The 25901-nt window shown below is 42.3% G+C and overlaps 1 protein-coding gene across 1 annotated transcript in view; it reads left to right on the forward strand.

The window, feature by feature from the left end:
- Window positions 1-25901, forward strand: part of MYO1D (myosin ID) — a 352967-nt gene that overhangs the window by 95968 nt on the left and 231098 nt on the right. The window contains exons 3-10 of the mRNA XM_047708294.1: window positions 7232-7325; window positions 9523-9688; window positions 11124-11177; window positions 12646-12741; window positions 16884-17000; window positions 18873-19076; window positions 21910-22055; window positions 22133-22247. Of these exons, the coding sequence (XP_047564250.1) occupies window positions 7232-7325; window positions 9523-9688; window positions 11124-11177; window positions 12646-12741; window positions 16884-17000; window positions 18873-19076; window positions 21910-22055; window positions 22133-22247 (992 nt within the window). The remainder of the gene's footprint in view (window positions 1-7231; window positions 7326-9522; window positions 9689-11123; window positions 11178-12645; window positions 12742-16883; window positions 17001-18872; window positions 19077-21909; window positions 22056-22132; window positions 22248-25901) is intronic.

Below are 25901 nucleotides of genomic sequence, written 5' to 3' on the forward strand. Positions count from 1 at the left end.
GCTGAAGCCTTCACCTGCCCGGTCCTCTACCAGCGGCCACGTTATTTGTCGAGTTCGACAGTGACGCACAGTATAGTCTGCAGAAAAGCTACTTAAGTCTTTGAAGCTTAAAGTTGTTCTTATTATTTGATCCCATTAGTATTTTTAGTATTTCTGTAGTATAAATTTCTGCAAGTGGAATTTGGGGGTCGGAAGGCATTCCCACTTAAAAATGTGGGTAGCTCGGAAAGGAGGAGTCAAGATGGTGGAGAAGTAACAGCTGAGACTACTTCAGGTAGCGGGAGATCAGCTAAATAGCTTATCTAAAGATTGCAAACACCTACAAATCCAACGGGAGATTGAAGAGAAGAAGAACAGCAATTCTAGAAACAGAAAATCAACCACTATCTGAAAGGTAGGACTGGCGGAGAAGTGAATCCAAAGCGACAGGAAGATAGATCGCGGGGGGAGGGGCTGGCTCCCGGTGAGCGGCGAGCGGCGAGCGGCGGAGCAACGGAGCAAAATCAGGACTTTTAAAAGTCTGTTCCGCTGAGGGACATCGCTCCAGAGGCTTAACCGGGGTGAAGCCCAGGCGGGGTCAGCGCGGCCTCAGATCCCACAGGGTCACAGAAGGATTGGGGGTGTCTGAGTGTCGCAGAGCTTACCGGTATTAGAACGGGGAAGCGGGCTACAGAGACAGAGCCGAGGAGTAAGCTCTAAACTCAGGGTTACCTTGAACCGGTCGCAGGCTCGGTCAGCTCGGAGCGCGGCCGGAGGCCAGGGTGGCGGGAGTCATTGGGCGCTGTTCTCTGAGGGCGCACTGAGGAGTGGGGCCCCGGGCTCTCGGCTCCTCCGGGCCGGAGACCTGGAGGCCGCCATCTTCATTCCCATATTCCAGAACTCTACGGAAAGCGCTCAGGGAACAAAAGCTCCCGAAAGCAAACCCAGCAAACCCGAGCGGATGACTCAGCCCGGCCCCGGGTAAGGGCGGTGCAACTCCGCCTGGGGCAAAGACGCTTGAGAATCACTACAACAGGCCCCTCCCCCAGAAGATCAACGAGAAATCCAGCCAGGACCAAGTTCACCTACCAAGGAGTGCAGTTTCAATACCAAGGAGAGCGGCGGAATTCCAGAGGAGAAGAAAGCAAAGCACGGAACTCATGGCTTTCTCCCCATGATTCTTTAGCCTGGCAGTTAATTTAATTTTTTTTTCTTTTTCAATTTTTTTTTCTCTTCTTCTGCTAAATTTTTTTAACTTTTACCGTTTTCTTTTTTAACGTTTTTTAAATAGTTTATCTAATATATATTTTTTTCCTTTTCATATTTTTTATCAGCTTTCTTTTTTTAATAGTTTCTTTTTTTCTTTTTTCTTTCTGAACCCCTTTTTATCCCCTTTCTCCCCTCTCACGATTTGGGATCTCTTCTGATTTGGCTAAAGCATATTTTCCCGGGGTTGTTGCCACCCTTTTAGTATTTTACTTGCTCCTTCATATACTCTTATCTGGACAAAATGACAAGGCGGAAAAATTCACAACAAAAAAAAGAACAAGAAGCAGTACCGAAGGCTAGGGACCTAATCAATACAGACATTGGTAATATGTCAGATATAGAGTTCAGAATGATGATTCTCAAGGTTCTAGCTGGGCTTGAAAAAGGCATGGAAGATATTAAAGCAACCCTCTCGGGAGATATAAAAGCCCTCTCTGGAGAAATAAAAGAACTAAAATCGAACCAAGTTGAAATCAAAAAAGCTATTAATGAGGTGCAATCAAAAATGGAGGCTCTCACTGCTAGGATAAATGAGGCAGAAGAAAGAATTAGCGATATAGAAGACCAAATGACAGAGAATAAAGAAGCTGAGCAAAAGAGGGACAAACAGCTACTGGACCACGAGGGGAGAATTCGAGAGACAAGTGACACCATAAGACGAAACAACATTAGAATAATGGGGATTCCAGAAGAAGAGGAAACAGAGAGGGGAGCAGAAGGTATGTTGGAGAGAATTATTGGAGAGAATTTCCCCAATATGGCAAAGGGAACAAGCATCAAAATCCAGGAGGTTCAGAGAACCCCCCTCAAAATCAATAAGAATAGGTCCACACCCCGTCACCTACTAGTAAAATTGACAAGTCTTAGTGACAAAGAAAAGATCCTGAAAGCAGCCCGGGAAAAGAAGTCTGTAACGTACAATGGTAAAAATATTAGATTGGCAGCAGACTTATCCACAGAGACCTGGCAGGCCAGAAAGAGCTGGCATGATATATTCAGAGTACTAAATGAGAAAAACATGCAGCCAAGAATACTATATCCAGTAGGCTATCATTGAAAATAGAAGGAGAGATTAAAAGCTTCCAGGACAAACAAAAACTGAAAGAATTTGCAAATACCAAACCAGCTCTACAGGAAATATTGAAAGGGGTCCTCTAAGCAAAGAGAGACCCTAAAAGTAGTAGATCAGAAAGAAACAGAGACAATGTACAATAACAGTCACCTTACAGGCAAGACAATGGCACTAAATTCATATCTCTCAATACTTACCCTGAATGTTAATGGGCTAAATGCCCCAATCAAAAGACACAGGGTATCAGAATGGATAAAAAAAACAAAACCCATCTATATGTTGCCTACAAGAAACTCATCTTAAACCCGAAGACACCTCCAGGTTTAAAGTGAGGAAGAGAATTTACCATGCTAATGGACATCAGAAGAAAGCAGGAGTGGCAATCCTTATATCAGATCAATTAGATTTTAAGCCAAAGACTATAATAAGAGATGAGGAAGGACACTATATCATACTCAAAGGAACTGTCCAACAAGAAGATCTAACAATTTTAAATATCTATGCCCCTAACGTGGGAGCAGCCAACTATATAAACCAATTAATAACAAAATCAAAGAAACACATCGACAAGAATACAATAATAGTAGGGGATTTTAACACTCCCCTCACTGAAATGGACAGATCATCCAAGCAAAAGATCAACAAGGAAATCAAGGCCTTAAATGACACACTGGACCAGATGGACATCACAGATATATTCAGAACATTTCATCCCAAAGCAACAGAATACACCTTCTTCTCTAGTGCACATGGAACATTCTCCAGAATAGATCACATTCTTGGTCCTAAATCAAGTCTCAACCGGTATCAAAAGATTGGGATCATTCCCTGCATATTTTCAGACCACAATGCTCTAAAGCTAGAACTCAATAACAAGAGGAAATTTGGAAAGAACCCAAATACATGGAGACTAAACAGCATCCTTCTAAAGAATGAATGGGTCAACCAGGAAATTAAAGAAGAAAACATTTATGGAAACAAATGATAATGAAAACACAACGGTTCAGAATCTGTGGGACACAACAAAGGCAGTCCTGAGAGGAAAATATATAGCGGTACAAGCCTTTCTCAAGAAACAAGAAAGGTCTCAGGTACACAACCTAACCCTACACCTAAAGGAGCTGGAGTAAGAACAAGAAGGAAACCCTAAACCCAGCAGGAGAAGAGAAATCATAAAGATCAGAGCAGAAATCAATGAAATAGAAACCAAAAAAAACAATAGAACAAATCAACGAAACTAGGAGCTGGTTCTTTGAAAGAATTAATAAGATTGATAAACCCCTGGCCAGACTTATCAAAAAGAAAAGAGAAAGGACCCAAATAAATAAAATCATGAATGAAAGAGGAGAGATCACAACGAACACCAAAGAAATACAGACAATTATAAGAACATACTATGAGCAACTCTACGCCAACAAATTTGACAATCTGGAAGAAATGGATGCATTCCTAGAGACATATAAACTACCACAACTGAACCAGGAAGAAATGGAAAGCCTGAACAGACCCATAACCAGTAAGGAGATTGAAACAGTCATCAAAAATCTCCAAACAAACAAAAGCCCAGGGCCAGATGGCTTCCCGGGGGAATTCTACCAAACATTTAAAGCAGAACTAATTCCTATTCTCCTGAAACAGTTCCAAAAAATAGAAATAGAAGGAAAACTTCCAAACTCATTTTATGAGGCCAGCATCACCTTGATCCCAAAACCAGACAAGGATCCCATCAAAAAACAGAACTACAGACCAATATCCTTGATGAACACAGATGCGAAAATTCTCGCCAAAATACTAGCCAATAGGATTCAACAGTACATTAAAAGGATTATTCACCACGACCAAGTGGGATTTATTCCAGGGCTGCAAGGTTGGTTCAACATCCGCAAATCAATCAATGTGATACAACACATTAATAAAAGAAAGAACAAGAACCATATGATACTCTCCATAGATGCTGAAAAAGCATTTGACAAAGTACAGCATCCCTTCCTGATCAACACTCTTCAAAGTGTAGGGATAGACGGCACATACCTAATATTATCAAAGCCATCTATGAAAAACCCACCGCAAATATCATTCTCAATGGAGAAAAACTGAAAGCTTTTCCGCTAAGGTCAGGAACACGGCAGGGATGTCCGTTATCACCACTGCTATTCAACATAGTACTAGAAGTCCTAGCCTCAGCAATCAGACAACAAAAGGAAATTAAAGGCATCCAAATCGGCAAAGAAGAAGTCAAACTATCACTCTTTGCAGATGATATGATACTCTATGTGGAAAACCCAAAAGACTCCACTCCAAAACTGCTAGAACTTGTACAGGAATTCAGTAAAGTGTCAGGATATAAAATCAATGCACAGAAATCAGTTGCATTTCTCTACACCAACAATAAGACAGAAGAAAGAGAAATTAAGGAGTCCATCCCATTTACAATTGCACCCAAAACTATAAGATACCTAGGAATAAACCTAACCAAAGAGGCTAAGAATCTATACTCAGAAAACTATAAAGTACTCATGAAAGAAATTCAGGAAGACACAAAGAAATGGAAAAATGTTCCATGCTCCTGGATTGGAAGAATAAATATTGTGAAAATGTCTATGCTACCTAAAGCAATCTACACATTTAATGCAATTCCTATCAAAGTACCATCCATTTTTTTCAAAGAAATGGAACAAATAATCCTAAAATTTATATGGAACCAGAAAAGACCTCGAATAGTCAAAGGAATATTGAAAAAGAAAGCCAAAGTTGGTGGCATCACAATTCCGGACTTCAAGCTCTATTACAAAGCTGTCATGATCAAGAGAGCATGGTACTGGCACAAAAACAGACACATAGATCAATGGAACAGAATAGAGAGCCCAGAAATAGACCCTCGACTCTATGGTCAACTCATCTTCGACAAAGCAGGAAAGAATGTCCAATGGAAAAAAGACAGCCTCTTCAATAAATGGTGTTGGGAAAATTGGACAGCCACATGCAGAAAAATGAAATTGGATCATTTCCTTACACCACACACGAAAAGAGACTCAAAATGGATGAAGGATCTCAATGTGAGAAAGGAATCCACCAAAATCCTTGAGGAGAACACAGGCAGCAACCTCTTCGACCTCAGCTGCAGCAACATCTTCCTAGGAACATCACCAAAGGCAATGGAAGTAAGGGCAAGAATGAACTATTGGGATTTTATCAAGATCAAAAGCTTTTGCACAGCAAAGGAAACAGTGAACAAAACCAAAAGACAACTGACAGAATGGGAGAAGATATTTGCAAATGACATATCAGATAAAGGGCTAGTGTCCAAAATCTATAAAGAACTTAGCAAACTCAACACCCAAAGAACAAATAATCCAATCAAGAAATGGGCAGAGGACATGAACAGACATTTCTGCAAAGAAGACATCCAGATGGCCAACAGACACATGAGAAAGTGCTCCATATCACTCGGCATCAGGGAAATACAAATCAAAACCACCATGAGATATCACCTCACACCAGTCAGAATGGCTAAAATTAACAAGTCAGGAAATGACAGATGCTGGCGAGGATGCGGAGAAAGGGGAACCCTCCTACATTGTTGGTGGCAATGCAAGCTGGTGCAACCACTCTGGAAAACAGCATGGAGGTTCCTCAAAATGTTGAAAATAGAACTACCCTATGACCCAGCAATTGCACTGCTGGGTATTTACCCTAAAGATACAAACGTAGTGATCCGAAGGGGCACGTGCACCCGAATGTTTATAGCAGCAATGTCTACAATAGCCAAACTACGAAAAGAACCTAGATGTCCTTCAACAGACGAATGGATAAAGAAGATGTGGTATATATACACAATGGAATACTATGCAGCCATCAAAAGAAATGAAATCTTGCCATTTGCGACGACGTGGATGGAACTAGAAGGTATCATGCTTAGCGAAATAAGTCAATCGGAGAAAGACAACTATCATATGATCTCCCTGATATGAGGGAGAGGAGATGCAACATGGGGGTTTGAGGGGGTAGGAGAAGAGTAAATGAAACAAGATGGGATTGGGAGGGAGACAAACCATAAGTGACTCTTAATCTCACAAAACAAACTGAGGGTTGATGGGGGGAGGGGGGTTGGGAGGGGGGGGTGGGGTTATGGATATTGGGGAGGGTATGTGCTATGGTGAGTGCTGTGAAGTGTGTAAACCTGGCGATTCGCAGACCTGTACCCCTGGGGATAAAAATATATGTTTATAAAAAATAAAATTAAAAAAAAATGTGGGTAGCTCATTCTGAACCGATCCCCTCCACCCGTCTTATACCAGTCATCCTGCCTTTTCTGTGACGCCATGCCTGGAACTCGCTGTTGCGTTTTGCTATGTTTTCACTAAAATGACACTTGACTTTAATTTTTGAAAGGAATATTTCATCCTCATTAAGATTAAAAGAAATTATGCTGTAGAGCATAAGGGTACATGAATTTAGCCATGGTTCGTGTTTGAGGCACTGGCTTGTTTGTTTTCTGCTATGCTTCAGAGTCACGGCCAAACACCAACACTCTGGTGTAAGGAGTTCACTTACCCCATTTTGTCCCTTAATATTTTCTATGCAATCCATCTTAACTTGGAATCTATTTGTTATTTTACTTCCATAATGGTTTTGCTTCTTTTCTCAGCATTTTCAGAGCTGTTAAGACCTAGACAGTACCAAGACAGGAAGATTTTAACTCAAAAGAAAAGAAAGAAAGAAATATAAAGAATTTTAAGTAAATAATCTCAGAATTTGCAATTATTCTATTAAATGATCATTGCAATTACTGCAATTCTTCTGTGAGGAATTACTGCAATTCTTCTGTGAAGAATTGCAGTTACGCTACTAAAAACTAGCTTACTGTTGGTCTCAGTGACCGTGTTAAGCCTTGCACAACTATTCCTGCAGGGGAGAGTGGAGCTGGGAAAACCGAAGCAAGTAAATACATCATGCACTACATAGCGGCCATCACCAACCCCAGCCAGAGAGCCGAGGTGGAAAGGTAAGCGTGGTGTGAAAATGGGGACACATTCTCATCAGGGCTTTGTTTTCCATACAGACTTGCCTGGGCCATCGGTTTTTATATTTGCTTCTTCATAGAGAAATACTGCTTTGGTAAGCCTTAGGTAAATAGGAAACAAAGTAACACTGCAACAGATGTAAGTCCCTGCCCCATAACTGCCGCCTTCGGTGTTGCAGGTGCTCAGCCGAGGCGGTTCAGGGGATGCTGGTAGATGCCACTGTTCCAGTTGCTTTTTATACTGTACTGTGTCTTTTTTACACTGTCTTCTGAGGAGCCCAAGGCTCCCTGGAGGGAAAGGGGGCTCTGGGAGGCAGATCTGTGCCATCCCTGCATTGCATTGTCACAGCTGGAAGCCCTGATATTAGAATCGCTAAGAATGATTCCTTTTTCTCTTTAAGTTTCACGCTGCTGTCAGCATAAGATAAGGATGAGGGCTGCTGGGCACTGTCTGTAGGACCCGGCTGCTAGCACAGAACGCCCTGTAGTATTTTCTTATCCATTCATAAGGAACGAATGGATGGATTTTTTTTTAAAGATTTTATTTATTTATTTGACAGAGAGAAAGAGAGGTCACAAGTAGGCAGAGAGGCAGGCAGAGAGAGAGGGGGAAGCAGGCTCACTGCTGAGCAGAGAGCCCGATGCGGGACTCGTTTCTGGGACCCTGAGATCATGACCTGAGCTGAAGGCAGAGGCTTTAACCCACTAAGCCACCTAGGCGCCCCATGACTTAAGTTTCTTATATGGTGTGCACTTTTTGGGAGAAAAAAAGTTTTCCAGAGTTGCTAGTGTGAAGCTCAGTGTTTATTTTCCGGAGTCTCCCTCCGCACGCACATCTCAGCCTTCATTTTATGACTAGGAAAGAAAGGATATGGGTATGAAAGAAGGTGGTATAGATGAGAATTACCCTACCAGGGCTTTCCTCATTTCTGCATAACTGGGCTGGTGGTCAAAGAGGCATTTTTCTTGACTATGACACATCCCCACTTCTGATTCTGACTTTACAGTCTCCTGTGACAGGGACACGAATAGGAGTCAGTTATCTGAATTTCCGCAGACGCTCAGGAGAACTGACTTGATTTTATTTCTAAACCCAATAGGTATAGTAGAGTCAGGCATGTGTATAATGTCAGGTGTTTCGTGGGCATATCTTACTGTAGTTTTAAAGATAGTCATCTTTGTTTACCATAGCGTGCAGTCCTCCCTCCCCACATTTTAAAAGTATACTTTCATGTGGGAGGAGAGAAGCTGGGGTGGTGATGGGGTCACTTATAGTCAGAGTGGATCTGTTACATCAGCTTACTTTAGTGGCCAAAGTGATTTCTGCAGGTGGCCCCACACAAGAAGTTTTGCCAGGGAAATAAAAACAAAGACTTAAGGGTCAGCATCAAGTTAAAAACTATCCAGTGGGAGACACTGTGCTGTAGAAAGTTAGCATTCACCGAATAAGGAATGAATGTATCACCTATTTTTTCTTTTCAGAACACATCTTTTTAAGATTTTTCTTTATGTCAGTAAAACATGTTCACTTAAAAACTAAAAATTAGGAGCGCCTGGGTGGCTCAGTGGGTTAAGCCTCTGCCTTTGGCTCAGGTCATGATCTCAGAGTCCTGGGATCGAGCTCCGCATCGGGATCTCTGCTCAGCAGGGAGCCTGCTCCCCTCTCCCCGGCCTGCCTCTCTGTCAAATAAATAAAATCTTTAAAAAAAAAAAAACACTAAAAACTAAAAATTATAGCATTTTGTCCAAGGCGGAAGTCCCCCAAAATCCCACTCCACAGAATCCTACCCCATCAAGCTAGACCCCTGTAGTGAAATGCACTGGTCTTTCTGGATTTTTAAGCATTTACTAACCTGTGTGCCTGCACACATGCACTCACGTGGACACATTCACAGACACCTAAAGACCCCTCAACACATACTATTTTGCAACCTGCTTTCTCATTCATCAGTGTATTCTGGACCTCTTTCTCTGTTGATGCATCCTATACTAGGAAAAAAAAGGTTTTTTATCCAGCCTTACTGGTGGACATTTAGGGCTTGTTTGTTTTAATACTGCAAACAATGCTATGGTCAGCATCTTTGTGTAAATGTTTGGGTGCACTTTAACAAAATCTAGTTTTTCTAAAAGGTGCAAGCCTCGAGAACTTTCTATACTGACTTTCATTTCTCTGTTAAAGAGTGAAGAACATGTTGCTTAAGTCCAACTGTGTCTTGGAAGCTTTCGGAAATGCCAAAACCAACCGCAACGACAACTCAAGCAGGTTTGGAAAATATATGGACATCAACTTTGATTTCAAGGGCGACCCTATCGGTGGACATATCAACAACTACTTACTGGAGAAGGTAAAATGTGCTTCATTTCTGAGGGTAATGTTCTCAAGTGCTGACTTTTTTTTAAACCTAATCATGTTTATAGAATTTTTTAAACTTATTTAAAAGTAGCTTTTAATCCTGTTCTGCCTCCCTTCCCACTCCTCAGCTCACTTTCTGGGACAGGTTACTCTCCTTTTGTGCTCTTCTTAGCTCCTACCGTATCAGGTTGGGAAAAGTTTGGGCTTTGTAGATAAGAATTTAGGTGCATGTGTGGTAGGGGTGGGAGTGGTATAGGAATGTGTGCCAACTTCTGGGTAAGATTTAACCAAAACTGGGGCGCCTGGGTGGCTTGGTCAGGTAAGTGTCTACCTTCAGCTCAGGTCATGATCGCAGGGTTCTGGGATCGAGTCCCACAACGGGCTTCTTGCTTGGCAGAGAGCCTGCTTCTCCCTCTGCCTGTTTCTACCCCTGCTTTGTGCTCTCTCTCTCTCTCTCTCTGACAAATAAATTAATAAAATCTTTAAGAAAAAAAAATTAACCAAAACAGATTCTAGGACTAATTAAACAGTTCTATTTTTTTGACACACCACCATTGCTTGCTGCTGTTAATTGTCCTGAACACATCACGGAAGAGCTAGCCCACCCATCCCACTCTTTTCACAGAATCATGCCCATACAACTCTCTTTTTTTAACTGAGATATAATTGACACTTAACACCATAAACATTTAAGGCGTATAGCATATTGATTTGATACTTCTGTGTACATTTATTTTAACTAACTTGAATCTCATTTTCTTCTAGTTTCTATTTGTTCATAGCATCCTTTATGGCAGTGTACCAGAGCATAATATATTTTCATTTATTAAATTGAAGTCAGACCATTAAGGAAATACCTGTATTTATCAGTGTCAGTTACAAAAGGACTGGAAATGCCGGGTAACATCATTCTTTTTCCAGAATGTTTTATGGCTTCACTTTATGTGCAGAGCCCATTAGAGGCCTCCTCTGAAAGAACGTGCATTGTGAGGCCTCTGAGAGCAGGCTTTGGGGGCCATCTGAGGCAGGGGCTTCAACTGATTTTACTACAGGACACAAGACATTGCTCTTTGAAATGCCAGCAGACCCTGGGAACCCTAAACAGCCCTTCCTGTTCTCCCACTTCCAATCCTCTTCCTCCTAAAAACCCCATCTTTAGGCTCCAGGTTTTAAAAAAAAAAAAAAAAAAAAAACTTCATTTGTATAAAGTTTAGGGAATTCTGTTTTAAGTAGTAAAAAGAATATTAAAATTGCACAGAAACCCCGCAGAGGAGGCCTAGTTTTAGGTGGGTAATCCATGGGGTCTTTAGAACATTTGAATGCACTGTTAATACACAATTTCCTGAGAACTTGGCTTGTGCTTTGTTTCCAGGGTGCATTCTCAGATTAACGATTTAATGTGATTTTCTTTTTTTTTTTTTTTTAAGTCTCGAGTGATTGTGCAACAGCCAGGAGAGAGAAGCTTTCATTCTTTTTATCAGGTTAGTATCTCTTGTTATGCAGGTAATCCATCATTGACTCAACTGTAACGGGAATGAGTATTTTGTCAGGACACTCCCCTGTCCTGTGCCTCCTTTGCCTCCATTGGCCCAGGACACATTACACATGAGTACGTGCATACACACACCCTCGCCCACATGCTGCTTCCAAGATTTGATGACCATGATCCTTATAAAGAAGCATCAGGTGGTTAACCCACCAGAGGAGTTGACTGCCTTGGCTGAGCATCACCTCCATTTTTTTGCAATGTAGAGAACAGTTTAATATCTGTAAAAGCTTTTGAAATGATAAATTCTGAATATGTTAAATTAACTGTGTTTTATTTTGAATCGAAGCTGTTGTTCCCATTATCTGGGAGCCCAGAGACAGGAATACAACTTGAGTTTATTTTGCTCCCGGAGGCTATAATGTGATTACTTAATTATGAATTCAAGGGAGAAATGTCTTCTTTACCCATCAAAGCTGTGATTGCTCAGAAAGAAATTTGATACCTCTTTTGAGAATGCTTTTAAAGTCAAAGGCAGACTTTTTAAAAGTAGCCCTTCTGTTAGCAAGTCTATGCTCAGAGAGCAAGTAGGGTAGATAATTACAATTTTTAAAGCCCTAAAAACATAAGCCAGTGCTGAGAAATAAAGTGGGTGATCCAATGTAGCATTGCTGTTTGGGACTTTTTTAAAAGTAAAACCCTGAGTAAGATTGATTTCCATGTGGAAAACGTTTCTGCAGGGGGATGGAGCAGTGACCGTGTAAGTTGAACACAGTACAACTCAGCTGAGTTCCATTTTCTCTAGGTAACTGCTGTAATAGACAGTGCTCATTTGTATATACGAGTTCTGGTATTGTTAAATGATCACTTTCAAAAATCTGATAATTACACCTTTGAAGTAAGACAAAGCATACAGTTGAATGTAGAGAATTGAAACTGACTGCCTTCCAAAGGCGTGTTCTGTAGGTAAGGGCTACCCATGTTATATTTGTGTTCTCGTTGACAGTTCACCATGTTTCCCTTAAACTAGTTTTCTGCCAAATATGAAATAGTTCTTTTCTTGTCCAGAACTCGTAAGTTCTTCCCAATGTTTTCCCCACTTGGATGAGTGTTAAAATTTGTCTTTGTTCAACCCTTCAGTGGTGGATAACCAATGGTGCTTCCCCCCCCGCCGCCCCCCACAGAGAGATTGATGAAGGAAGGCTATTTGTTTCCAGTGTGACTCAGCATGTGACCCTGAGCTGATACCTCTAACTTCAGCAGCAGCCTTGACTTTTTCTGAATTCTGAAACACAGCTCTACCTTGTCTGGATAATGAGGCAGCTAAGCAAGTGACCACAGCGCATAGGCTCCTGTTTCGCAGATGACCATAGTGAACGCGAGATTACCATTGTGAGAATACTTGATGTACTTGGCTCCGCGTATATTTTGCCAGTTCATTTTTTAATTAAATACCTTTTCAGCTACTCCAAGGAGGTTCAGAGCAGATGCTACGCTCTCTACATCTCCAGAAATCCCTGTCATCCTACAACTATATCCACGTAGGCGCTCAATTAAAGGTAAGGGCTTCCTCTCTGAGATATGCAATCAGACAAAAAACCAGAGGGGACATTAAGTAATTCTCTGGTCCAGCCTGCTGCCTTTAAGCAAATGAGTGACTCTTTTCTTCCATTCTGGTGTTTAAATTCTCAGGGACAGAGACTCGCTGCATTACTGTCAACAGCTTCACTTAATAACTGTTTCTGTGTTTCATTGCCATCTGACAGGAAAGAAGTTTCTCTTGTGATCTTGTGGTTGTTTGTTTTTTGTTTGTTTTGTTTTGTTTTTCCAATTTTTAATCCTAATTCTTTTGACACTGTAAAAACATTGGTGTGACTAGGAAATCCACTTCAGAGGAAGATGCCGTATGGTTTGGCCACAGGCGAGTTGGGAAGCAGAAGGAACTTTAAAAGCACCCTGGTTGAAATTCAGTATTAAAGATCTCCATTTGCTGTTTTTTCAAGTATTGATTTTGACCTATCCTGGAGATAGTTTTGTGACCCTGGAGCATTTCTATTCAGCCCTCAAATTTTTCCACTTTTTTCCCTTCACTTGCATGCAGGCCTTTTGCACTCCCATATGCAGATGCTTTTCTGCTCTTTTCTTTCTAATTAGTGTTCTGCTAGTCACCGTACAGCTAATCCTAATAATATAGTAGTCTGTTGATGGTAAGCTATACAGTGGTAATTATAATATTATCCTGCTTTGTCAGAGAAAGGTATATAAATACATAAAATAAAATATGGAGGGAAATAGACCAAGGTTTTAATTACTGATTCTGAATGGATGAGATTACAGGTATCCGTGCCCTTGTACTTTTCCATGTTTTAAATTTCTTCAGTAATAAAAAATAAAAAATACATTGCTTTTGTAGTCAGGGGAGAAATAAAAAGAATTTGTAAAAGGAAAGAAAGGAAAGGAGGTGTTTCCTTTTTTACTTCTATTATTCTTCTAAAACGAATTATACCTGCATTACTGTTTGGCTGTATTTTTATTGCCATGCATGGAAATAAATGATATTTAGGCTTTCCCAATTAATTTTCCATTATTTGACATTCAAGTTGCGTGGGTCTTTTTTTGTTTTGTTTTACTTTTACAATCATCTCAGAGCAGGATGTTTGGGAGAAAATTAATTAAAAACAAACAAGACAATAGAGGGCAACACTTGAGCTTTCTGAGACTAGGCCAGCAGCGCTCACGGATGCAGAAGGGATTGTGAAACCAGCACTTAAAAATGCCAATGACCGGGGCGCCTGGGTGGCTCAGTTGGTTAAGCGACTGCCTTTGGCTCAGATCATGATCCTGGGGTCCCAGGATGCAGTCCCAAATCGGGCTCCCTGGTCAGCGGGGAGTCTACTTCTCCCTCTGACCTTTCCCCTCTCATGCATTCTCTCTCTCTCTCAAATAAGTACATAAAAATAAAATCTTTAAAAAAAAAAATGCCTGTGACCAGAAATGTTCCCCTTTAATCAGATTGTCTTACGGAACAAATTACTTTTGGCCCATTCCTGTAGCACCCCCACAGAAAGCAAGTATTAAATGAACACTTAGCCATTGCCTAAAGCTGAATGTGGCTTGGGTTCTCTTTCATCCAGTTCCCATTCCTTTCTCCCTGCCTCCTTTTTTTTTTCCCTCTCTAACAAAAATAAAGACATAATGTATGATCATAGTCAAAACCTAAATAAATATGTACCAGAAGGAAACAAAAATATACTAAAGTTTACCTTCTAGAGATAGTTACTGATGATGGTTTATGTGTGTGTGGGTGTTTTTAAGATTTTTTTTTAAGTAATCTCCACGCCCACTGTGGGGCTTGAACTCATGAACCGGAGATCAAGAGTCACATGCTGCTCCTACTGAGCCAGTCAGGCACTCCTATGTATATATACATTTATAAATGGAATCATACAATAAACACTGATGAAATAAATTTGCTTTTATTAAATGACAATATAATTATTAATATCTTTGCATTAAAAACAAATATGTTAATAGAATGATTTTAACAACTATAAAGCAGGGGCGCCTGGGTGGCTCAGTGGGTTAAGCCGCTGCCTTCAGCTCAGGTCATGATCCCAGGTCCTGGGTTTGAGCCCCGCATCGGGCTTTCTGCTCAGCAGGGAGCCTGCTTCCTCCTCTCTCTCTGTCTGCCTCTCTGCCTACTTGTGATTTCTCTCTGTCAAATAAATAAATAAAATCTTTAAAAAAAAAACAACTATAAAGCATTATACTCTATCACAGTTTTACTTAACTACCCTAAAAATAGAGGATAAATGTACAATTAATTTCTTATTGTTTTGGGAGACTTTCATTTGGGTTTTCTCTTCCCTTCAACCCAAATGAAAGTCTCCCAAAACAATAAGAACTCAATTATCTCATGTAACGAGAAGCCCTGAGATGGAACAGTTCCAGAGTTGGTTAACTTAATGCCATCACAATGTTGGTAGGGACCCAGATATTGTTTGTTTTTCCAACTTAAAACTCTCCCATCCTCACTGGATTTGGCTTGTGTGCTTAGGCGGATTTTCCTTATGGTCCCAAAATGGCAGCTGTAGTTCCAGAAGTTAGAGGCAGAGGCAATGTTCCTGGCTTATGCCCCTTTGAGGCTAGGAAAACCTCATGCCTTATTGACCTGATAACATCACATGCCCATGGCTAGTTAGTCCCCTGGTAAGGGGAGTGAGATCACCGTGATTAGTTTCTACCCACAAAGATTTACCCTCTGAGGTTGCAGGGGAGACCAGTCCTGAAGGACAAGGATACTTGGAGAGGGGTGAACAAATCATGGTTCTAGCAGCCGACAGTTTCCCACAGTGGGACATTTAGATTTCTTGTCTAGTTTCTATGCAATTTGAGCACAGTTACAGTTTATAATAATAGTTCTGTCTGATAATTGTCTAGTGCTTTTTATGGGCTAGGAACTAGGGAAGTGATTTACATAATTCTCATCCAGTTCTCCCAACAACCCTGTATTGTTGTGCCCACCTTACCCATGAGGAAACTGAGACTTGAGGAGGTTAAGTATCTTGCCCAAGGTCAAAGAACCAGGTAGGTGGATAAACCTTCCTTGTTGTGTCCTGGATACTAGAGGAACAGGTATTCGTCAGGTACAGAGGACCCCTTTTCGTGCCCTTCTCCTGTGTCCCCACCAGAGGAGAAATTCACCGAGGAAAAGATCAGTCAGGCCCTCTGCAACTGCTGCTCTGGGAAAACTTTTTTGAGATAGCCCCTTACCATTGCTTCACTGTGAATTTCTGTTGATGTGTGTTTGTATTTCCAGCCCGATGGCTGTAGCTCGTCAAGGTTAGCAGTTTGGCTGGCACCTGCTCATTTGGTGAGGGCCTGCTTCCTGGTGTATAGATGGAGCCTTCTCTGTGTCCTCACAGGGGAGAAGGGATGAGGAATCTCTAGGGCCTCTTACAAGGGCTTTAATCCCATTTATTGAGGGCTCCATCCTCATGACCTAATTCCCCCTCAAAGACCCTACCTCCTAATTCCATAACCTTTGGGGAGGGGTCAGGATTTCAACACAGGAATTTTGGAGTGATACATTTAATCTATAGCAGCCCTCTCGAACCAGTTAGAAGATCTGATGCACCAAATGTTTGTGAAAGAGTCGTTGTGGTCCCAAAATATCTAATAGCTTGCTGAATGACTGAGGCAGCCCACTTCGCTTTGGGGGGTCCTGCTTTTCCTCACCTGTGAAGTAAAAAGCCTGACCATCCAAGAGAGGAAGTATTATTCCCAGACTCTACAAGACTAATTGTGGAACAAAAAACCACAGGCAACAATAGTCAGGCGTGTGTCTGCGAGAGGCTCCCATGGTCAGTATTTCCATTTGTGATTCCACGTCCTGTGTTTTCCTCACTCATCACAGAGTGGCGGTCAGCTTCTGTGAGGCAGCTCAGGACTTGCTCCCTCACTGAAGGTTCCGGAAAATATGTCACGCCTATTTTTTGTGGTGGTGGCTCTCACACACGGTGGACATTTTGTGTGCTGAGTGTTATTTCTACCCTAAAATAATTTTATTTTCTCTGGGTACTCAGTGACTTACTACAAAAGCATAAAGATGTTGGCTAAACTCAAATGCAGTCTCGTAATTGTCAGATTTTTATGCTCGTGTGAAATGTCGGTGACTTAAGTTTTCCATTTTCATTCCCAGTCTTCTATCAACGATGCTGCAGAATTCAAAGTAGTAGCTGATGCCATGAAAGTAATTGGCTTCAAACCTGAGGAGACTCAAACGGTGTATAAGATTCTGGCGGCCATTCTTCACTTGGTGAGTAGGGCCACCTTTGAGAATATATTGCCTCCCTGTGGAGACAGGACACTCTTTCAGAAGATTTTGTTTTTTCCCTGCAGATTTAAAAACTAATTTATATAAAGAAAATTTCTCTTACATTTTTTAAGCAGTTACTGTATCTGTGGTTCGCTCTGTCATTTTATAATATTATGAAGGATTTTTCAAAGCCACTGTAGGTTTTGAAACTTAAATTCATCGTCTTCCTGATATGTCAGATTTTGAACGGTTTCATTCTGAGGATGAAAGAATTCAGTAGTGATATGACTATCAATAGTATAAGCTAAAATCTTTTGAACAGAATAGTGTTTGAGTAGCACTTGAAGCATAAGTTATCAGAACTGGAATCCTGATCATCTCATTTCTCACATTGGGAAATGAGCGCTAAAGGGGTGGCAGGACTGGCTTGAAGGTGCACCCAATTCATGGTGGCCAACCCGGTAGATGAGATGGGCAACCAGGGTCCAGGCATGCTCCACTACCACTGCAGCAAACTCAGACACATGAAGAGCCCTGTGTCGGATTTCTCTCATTCCTATTTATATAATCATAGACGTTGAAAATACAGTGAACGTGTAACCTTAGAAAAAATGAATGACACCATGAATTCAAACCCGGAATAAAACTTACCTTTCTGTAACGTGGCAAGATTTAACTTTTAATGAAAGGGGCAGGATCTCTATGTAAAAATATCATAGGGCAATGTAAATGTTACCGTAAGTAAATGCTCCTAACTAGGAAGACTTGAATATTACAAATTGTCCCATTCTTTCAGCCAGGTTTATAAATAAACAGTATCCTTCAGAATCCAAACAGGAATTTTATTTTTAAAGTTGAAATAATGGCTCTAGAATTTACCTGGACCAATAAACATGTAAAGAAGATCAAATAAAACATCCTAAAGAAGAGTAGTAAGGTAGAGGGAAAAGAGGAGAGGATCCATGACTAATTCTGCCAGATTTAAAATGATAGTAAAAGTGACAGTCCTTTAAAACTTGTTGCACAAATGTATCATCAGATTATGCAAGAGATTGGTTGATGTGCTGGACAGCTGGTAGAGGGTTAATAAGTATTTATTGCTTGTTGTAAGTAAAATATAAGTAGACTCAGAAACTTGGGGGAATTTAATATATGATAAAGGTGATATTTCAAAATTTTTTTTTAAAGATTATATTTATTTGAGAGAGAAGAGAGCACAAAATGGGGGAGGGGCAAAGGGAGAGGGAGCAGACTCCCCACTGAACAGGGAGCCCAACATGGGGCTTGATCCCAGGACCCCAGGATCATGACCTGAGCCAAAGGCAGACATTTAACCGACTGAGCCACCCAGACAGTCCTAAAGGTGACATTTCAAATCAGAAGGAAAAGCTCAGCCATTCAGTAAATGGTGTTGGAGCAACTAACTAACCATCTGAAAAAATAAAGTTAGATTCTTTGCCCCACTTAGTAACACAAATTCTGAGTTAAAAGCTTAAATGTAAGGGCAAAGCTGTGTATTTGAAGAAAATATTAAACATTTATAAAATCTTCGGAGTGAGAATTGGTCCAAGTATGACACCAAATTAAGAGAAGCCCCAAAGCAAAAGATTGTAGATTTGACTACATGAAAATGTAAAACTTTTCTCCATCAAAAAAACAAAAGCTGAATATTAAGAGATAGATGGGTGTCTAGAGCAGAGAGGAGAGATGGATGAAGCAGTGGGTTTTTAATATATGTGTAACGTATTTAGGAAAATCAGTGCTACAGACAAGGTCACTTTGAATTTTATCTTTAATTGGCAAATTGATCCCCGACATAACATTTCAGAATCTTGCTGGCAACAGCGTCTTGTTGTTTTCTGTCTGGTATAGGGAAATTTAAAATTCGTGGTGGACGGTGACACGCCTCTCATTGAAAATGGCAAGGTTGTATCTATCATAGCAGAGCTACTCTCCACCAAGACGGACATGGTAGAGAAGGCCCTTCTCTACCGGACGGTGGCCACAGGTCGTGACATCATTGACAAGCAGCACACGGAGCAGGAAGCCAGCTACGGCAGAGATGCCTTCGCTAAGGTGGGATTCGAACTGACATCGTCCCTGCCTGGGAATGCGGTTTTAGAGAACTCCCGTGAGGATGCGTCCAAGCATTCCATGAAAGTGGGCTCCGGCTTTTAGAAACCAGAGTGGTACTTCTGGGCCATCACAGTCCAAATAAAATGCCCTGGCTGTGAGCACCAGGAGCGTTCTGAGAAGAACAAGTCCAACTGGGCAGCCGACGCTGCCTGCACGGGCCCTTTTGCCGCCTTCCCTTACATGTGGCTCACCAGTGTTTGATGAAGGCCGCCCCAGGTCGCCCGAGGGAGTGCTCATCCTCCGCGTTCCGTGTCTGTGCGGGGATCGTGCTGTGACGTCATTGACCTTCTTTCCTTTCCCTGCTACAACAAATAATGCTGCCATATCCCATGCACGTATCCCTACACATCAGCCCTTTTAGTCCCACGGGACAGACTCCCAGGAATGAGCACCCCACATCAAAGGACACACTGATTTTAGACTCTAAGTTGATTGACTATGGGTATATGGAAGTACCTTGTGGTTACGTTCGTTTCATTGCCCATGTATTTGAGCATCTTTCTGCATGTCTGTATGGTATTTAAGTCCGTTCTGGGAATCACCTGGTGTGTCCTTTGTACATCTTCCTCAGGGCCTCTTGCTGTTCTGATGCGTGTTTGTGAGAGCTCATCCCTTAACCCTTGGTCTGTTATCTGCATGGCAAGCGTGTTACGTTCCCAAGATTACATTTTCTTGTTTTCTTTCTCTTTGTCGCTGTTTGGTTAGATGGCACGTATTCCATTTTTACTCTTTTGAGTCCCAGGCTTGGTTTTAGTCTCCAGAGGAATTTGTATTTATCCAAATGCAATGGAGAGTGGAGGATTCTAAGCAGAAGCAACGAGCGATTCTGCATTTTTAAGCCAATCGCTCTGGCTTCAGTATGGAGACTCTTCTGCGGGTGGGGATGGAAACAGGGGGATTTTACAGGGATATTTTAGTAGCCAGGAGAGAGATGATGGCAGGTTGCGTAGAATTGGGGGAAAGAGGATGGTTGGAGACATAAAACCCACAGCCCCTGTTTGTCTGGGGAACCATAAAATCAAGGATCACTCCTAGTGTGCTCTGACTCCAGCCTGTGTCTCCTGCCTCATTCCGCACCATGCTCCAGTCTCCTCCCTTCATTCCAGCACATTAGTATTCGCTCAGGCCTTGCAGGTGGTCTTTATCTCTTTCTCCCTCCAGCCACAGGGCCTTTGCACAGGCTGTGGCCTCTGCTTGGATCCCTTGTCTCACCCCCTCTTGCTTCGTCAACTCTTAATCATCCTTCTGATCTCAGCCCACTTTCTCAGGGAAGCCTTCCCTGGCCTCTGAATCCCGAACAGGTTAAATTATCCTCTGATGCCATGCACCTCACCTTTGGGGTGGGGGTGGGGGGAGTGTGTGTGTGTGTGTGTGTGTGTGTGTGTGTGTGTGTGTGTGGTTTTTCCTTTCTCCTACCTCCCTGTCCTCCTTGGAGACCGAGACCGTGTTTATGTTTGCTTCAGTACTATATCTCCAGTAACCCGCCCAGAGTAAGTAGTCAGCTAATACTTGTTGAGTGAATAAAGTCCTACATTTCTAGAGTCCTTTGTTCATGCTCAGAAGTAAGGTGGGAACAGTTTTCGGAGGTGGGAAGAGCAGGAGTCCTGACAGCACAGTGTAGGAGATGGCTGTGAGACCCTAAGAATATTGTCGGGTTGGCTGTCAAGCATATGAGTCTGGCGCTCAGAGGAGAGGTCTGCATCAGAGTAGTAGACTTGGGCGTAGTATTGTAGCAGGTCTGTTTAACATCGAGTGAGATGGCTCGGGAGGTGTTAGAGAGTGAAGAGGACCAGAAGAACTCCTCCTTTTAGAGGTCAGGTGGAGGAGATTTTACCAAAGGTCAGCCAGCAGGAGCAGCCAGTGAAATAGGAGGAAAATTAGGGAGGTGTGGCGTCCCAAGTCCCAGAAGGGAGAACAAGAAGAAGGTGGGAAACCAGGTGGAGTGACGCTGAGTGTCTGGGTAAGACGTCCGTACAGAGGCCTATGAAAATGTCTACACCGAGGTGCTTAGGGTCTTTGATGAGCCATTTCAGTCCAGCAATGGGAGGTAGGCGAAGACTGGACTGGATCAAAGAATAAAAGGGAGGCAAAGAGAGGAGGCTGGGTGTGTGGCATGTGTGCAGGCAGAGGGAGAGGTGGCTGGAGGGAGCTGCTAAACGGTGTGTGCTGAAGATGCGCCGTGGAGCGTCCTTGTGTCCGATGTGCATACGCGGAGCCTGTGGTGCCTTTGTCCACATGCGTCTGGCTGTGCATGTCCGCAGGCATTGGATATGCGTTGGGTTCTCTAAGAATTTCAAGCTGCGGTCTTTGGCTCAGATCTTTACATAGCATTAAAAATCAATATTTGTATTTTTAGAATCCATAGAGCTTTACTGGAACGTAGATATTAACTCATTGGTTCCCCACTTTCTAATATCTGATGAAATTCACAATCAAGTAATGAGGTAACTTCTGTGAGGGAGTAGGGAAATTACTGATAGAGTTGAGCGCAGAGACGAACCCGGGAGTGGTGTTAGAATGCCATAGTGACCGGTAATAATCTTAAAAAGTCCAAACCATTTCCTTGAGTGTTACCTGCATCGTGTAGTTGTTTTGTTTTGTTTTGTTTTGTTTTAAAACAGCTGATCTGCATTTCTTATTTTTCTGCTTAGAGTAATAACAGCTATGTTAAGTGGTAAGGAGAAAGTAGGTAAGAATTTAAAACTCAGCACGGATCTAAACAGAAGACACAGTCGCAAGCGGGCAAGAGTGAATGATGTTGTTCCTCTCGCAGGCAATTTACGAACGCCTCTTTTGCTGGATCGTCACCCGCATCAATGACATTATTGAGGTCAAGAACTACGACACCACAATCCATGGGAAAAATACCGTCATCGGTGTCTTGGATATCTATGGGTTTGAAATCTTTGACAACAACAGGTAAGCTGGGTGACATGCTTCAGACGCTACTGTTCTTGTGTTACGTCTCCAAACCTGATCGATCCCGTCTCTCGCAGCTTCGAGCAGTTCTGCATCAACTACTGCAATGAGAAGCTGCAGCAGCTGTTCATTCAGCTCGTGCTGAAGCAGGAGCAGGAGGAGTACCAGCGGGAGGGCATCCCCTGGAAGCACGTGAGTGGGCGCCTCGGGGAGGTAGCCTCCCCACGCATGGTGTCAAAGAGTGTCAGAGCTTATCGTTTTAGCTGCTCCATTGCAATTTTCTTGGGCCCATGAAACATCTGAACGTTAGCTTTCCTTCTGGAGATACGTGATGAAAAGTCATTTTCGGGGTGTACATTTTGGAATGTCTCTCATTGGATGGACTGCCCTGTTGATGCACAGGAATGCTGAGTTACAGCCTTTGGACTTGAGAGCCCATGCTCCATGGTCTCCTGGCTCATACCTGTCTCGTAGAGTTTAGCGCCACAGAGAGGTCACTCGAAGGAGCAACTTTTGCCTTAAAATGATTGAGCTTGGCTTCCAAATTTAGTTTATTCTCTTTCCGTCCCCTTTCTTCTCTTATTTCTGCTTTTTCCCCCCGCTCCTCTACTTTGCAGTCTAAGTGGCACTGTTACTATCTTTGGTTATTATAATTTATATTCTCCAAAACCCAGGCGTGAAATCATTAACGTTTCCTTCCATCAGCTGTCCTTCGTGTCCCAGCTGGTATCACCTTCATGTGGCCCTTTTTGAACCCTGACAGTTGTCACAGTCAAACGTCTGGTGAGGCCGGGCCAGAAAGTGGGACTGCCCCAGGGCAGGAGCCCCAGACAGCACTGCTGCAAAGCATGACTTGGGTGGCTCTCTTGCCATTAGACCTCCTGCTTGTGGCAGGATGAAACCTAGTAATGTTTGCTTTTAAATTTGTATTTTTAAACAATTTTGAGAACAGACTTGAGAAATGCAAAAACTTCCAGGTTTCCACACACTTCTGTGTTTATGAAACTGTGTTTATTCTCTTGCCAAATAGAACACACAATAAAGTTAGTAGTTTTTTAATATCTGACATAGTAGTAAAGAGCTTATTTTTTTAAAAGATTTTTTATTTATTTGAGAGAGAGACAGTGAGAGAGAGCATGAGCGAGGAGAAGGTCAGAGGGAGAAGCAGACTCCCCATGGAGCTGGGAGCCTGATGTAGGACTCGATCCCGTGACTCCGGGATCATGACCTTAACCAACTGAGCCACCCAGGCGCGCCTAAAAAGCTTATTTGATAGGCTGTATATAGGTTACTTTTATATTTCTTTCCACCTTCCTACTTTCTCTTTCCACTCATTCAGAAGGGAGACAGTGGTATAGTTAGTACCAGTCGTGCCTCAAATTGCATCCTTGCCTCCCAGCATGTGTTAAACATCAGAATACCAGAAAAAAATTTTTGTTCGAGTATCTTAGTGTAAATTTTACTGTTTTACAAATGAACCAAAAGGCGTATTATTCCTTTGTATTAGAATGACCTATAATTGTGATTTAATCAGTGAACTCTCATAGCACATTTAAGATGTAAGTCAGTTAAGTTTAGATGTAGCTTTCTTAGAAAGGATCTGCTGTACAATTTAATACACAATTACAATGGAAGCTTCAATTTTTATGACACATTTAATCATAAAACTTGTTATTCAGAGGTGATTCAGAGATACTGGTCAAAAATAACCTTTAAAAATCAGGATATCAAATTCCACAGGCATAGTTGGTAAGGAGAAAAGTCGACAACTACAGTAGGCTATGCCAAACATCTGAAAAGGGAGCAGCAGCCCTAAAAATGCAAAAATCTTCAGCAAAATAAACCAAGAAGTAAATGTCCTAGAGGGAACAAAAGGCTAGATCCCAGGTAATTGTTACCATACTGACTACCTGCTGGGTCCCCCCAGATTGGAATCTCTATTCTGGGTAATTATTTCCTTTAAAAACAAAAACAAAAAACCTCAGTTTCTGAACATAGTGATTGATTTTTTTATAATTTTTTTATTATGGAAAATTTCAAGCAAACGTAAGAGCAGAGATGGCGATATAATAAACTCCATGGGCCTGTCACCAGCCATGAAAACTGTCGGTGGGTTGTCAGGCTCATGTCATCTGGACCCAACCACCCCACCCTCAGGTTATTTTGGAGCAAATCTCAGGCATCATATTGTATCATCCTTAAATAACCCAGTGTGCTTCTCTAAAAGGTGGAGACTTTTATAAATACCATGACCATAGTACCTTTATCACACCTAAGAAATATAACAGTAATTCCTTATTATCATCAAATACCCAGTCAGTGCTCGAATTTCCTCAGTCATCTTACAGGGGTTGTTTTTGTCTGTTTTTATAATTGCTTAAATTTGGACCCAACCAAGGTTCTTACATCGTGGTTGGTTGACAGGATGTTCGCACATCTATAGGTTTTCTCCTCCGTCTCTCTTTTTTCCTCACAACCTTCCATTGATGAGGATGAGCCGTTTGTTCTGTTGAGCTTGCCACAGTCTGGATTTTGCTCGTTGGACTCCCGAGGTGTCACCCGTCTATGTCTCTGTTCCGTGTATGCCCGTGGTTGTTAGAACTGCAGTCTCGGCTGGTTTCAGGATCAGTGTTTTTCTGCTGGTCTCTTTCATAGGTGGTATGTGGTCTTCTGTCAGGGGGTTCCTAAGCCTTGGTTGTCTCCCTGTTCGACTCACCTTTACAGGCTTTCGGTGCTGTAGTTTACAAGTCATTTTTAGCTGCTGGGACTGGGCAGTTGGGCACCAGATGCTCCGTCTGCGGTGGGAATGGGAGGCCCAGACGTCTCTGCCCCTGAGCTACCTCGTCCTGTCTCCTCCTGCCCCCTGTAATCCCTAAAACCTCCTGGGATTCGAGACTGCTGGAAAAAACCTGGTTTGGAAGCCACAACTTGAAGCAACGTTTGAAGTAACCTTAAACTTATGAACTAAAAGTTACCGAACTCTTCAGCAAAGACTCATCACTTTAGTCAGACAGTTGGTTCTTTAGAGGACTTGTTTTGTCCCTGGGGCAAGAGATCTAGTCTTTAATTCCATACCCGCAAGGTCTAAGACTTCAGGTAATAATTAATCTAAGAGTTACTGCTTTTTGAGAAGAGTAAGGATATTGTTTCAAAACCCGGAGATAACTCTTCTCCCTAATTAGGAATAGTAATATGTGTCCACCATAAAAGTACATATGTAGACCAGGTTTCTCCACCTCTGGACTACTGACGTTCTGGGCCAGATAAGTCTTTGTTGTGGGGCCGTCCCAGGCATTGTGCAATGTGTAGTGGCCTCTTCCCACTGGTCACATAGTCATGACATTCAAAAATGTCTCCAGACACTGCCAAATGCCGCTGTGGTGGGGGTAGTCATCCTCTTGAGATTCACTGATATAGACAGACCAGTAAAGTATGAAAAAGGAAGCAGAAGCCACCCCGCTGTCAGTCCATCAATACAGAAGAGAGCTTGGAGGAGGAGGGTAGAGCTAAAACCCACAGACAGACAACTGGCATGAGTCCTTGGACCTTAAATAGCATGGAGCTGGGTCCATGAGAAACGGAAATTGTGTATTCTGAGCTTATAGATCTTACAGGAGAGGATGGAGACAACACTCTGGTTTAGGTACCTCCTAAATGAGGGGGACGCATCAGCGCCCAGGACTAAACTGTGATAGTAAACTGCCCGTCTCCAAATGGTGCACAGCGAGCCTGCGTGAGGCCAGTGCACGGTGAGATGGGCGCTCTCCGAATAAATGGGTGCACAAGAGGTATTTGGGATAAACTCCACATATACTGAAGCTGCTAAAAATCCTATTATTTAGAACT

The sequence above is a fragment of the Lutra lutra genome, chromosome 16, assembly GCF_902655055.1.
Source record: "Lutra lutra chromosome 16, mLutLut1.2, whole genome shotgun sequence".
NCBI classification, from domain to species: domain Eukaryota; kingdom Metazoa; phylum Chordata; class Mammalia; order Carnivora; family Mustelidae; genus Lutra; species Lutra lutra.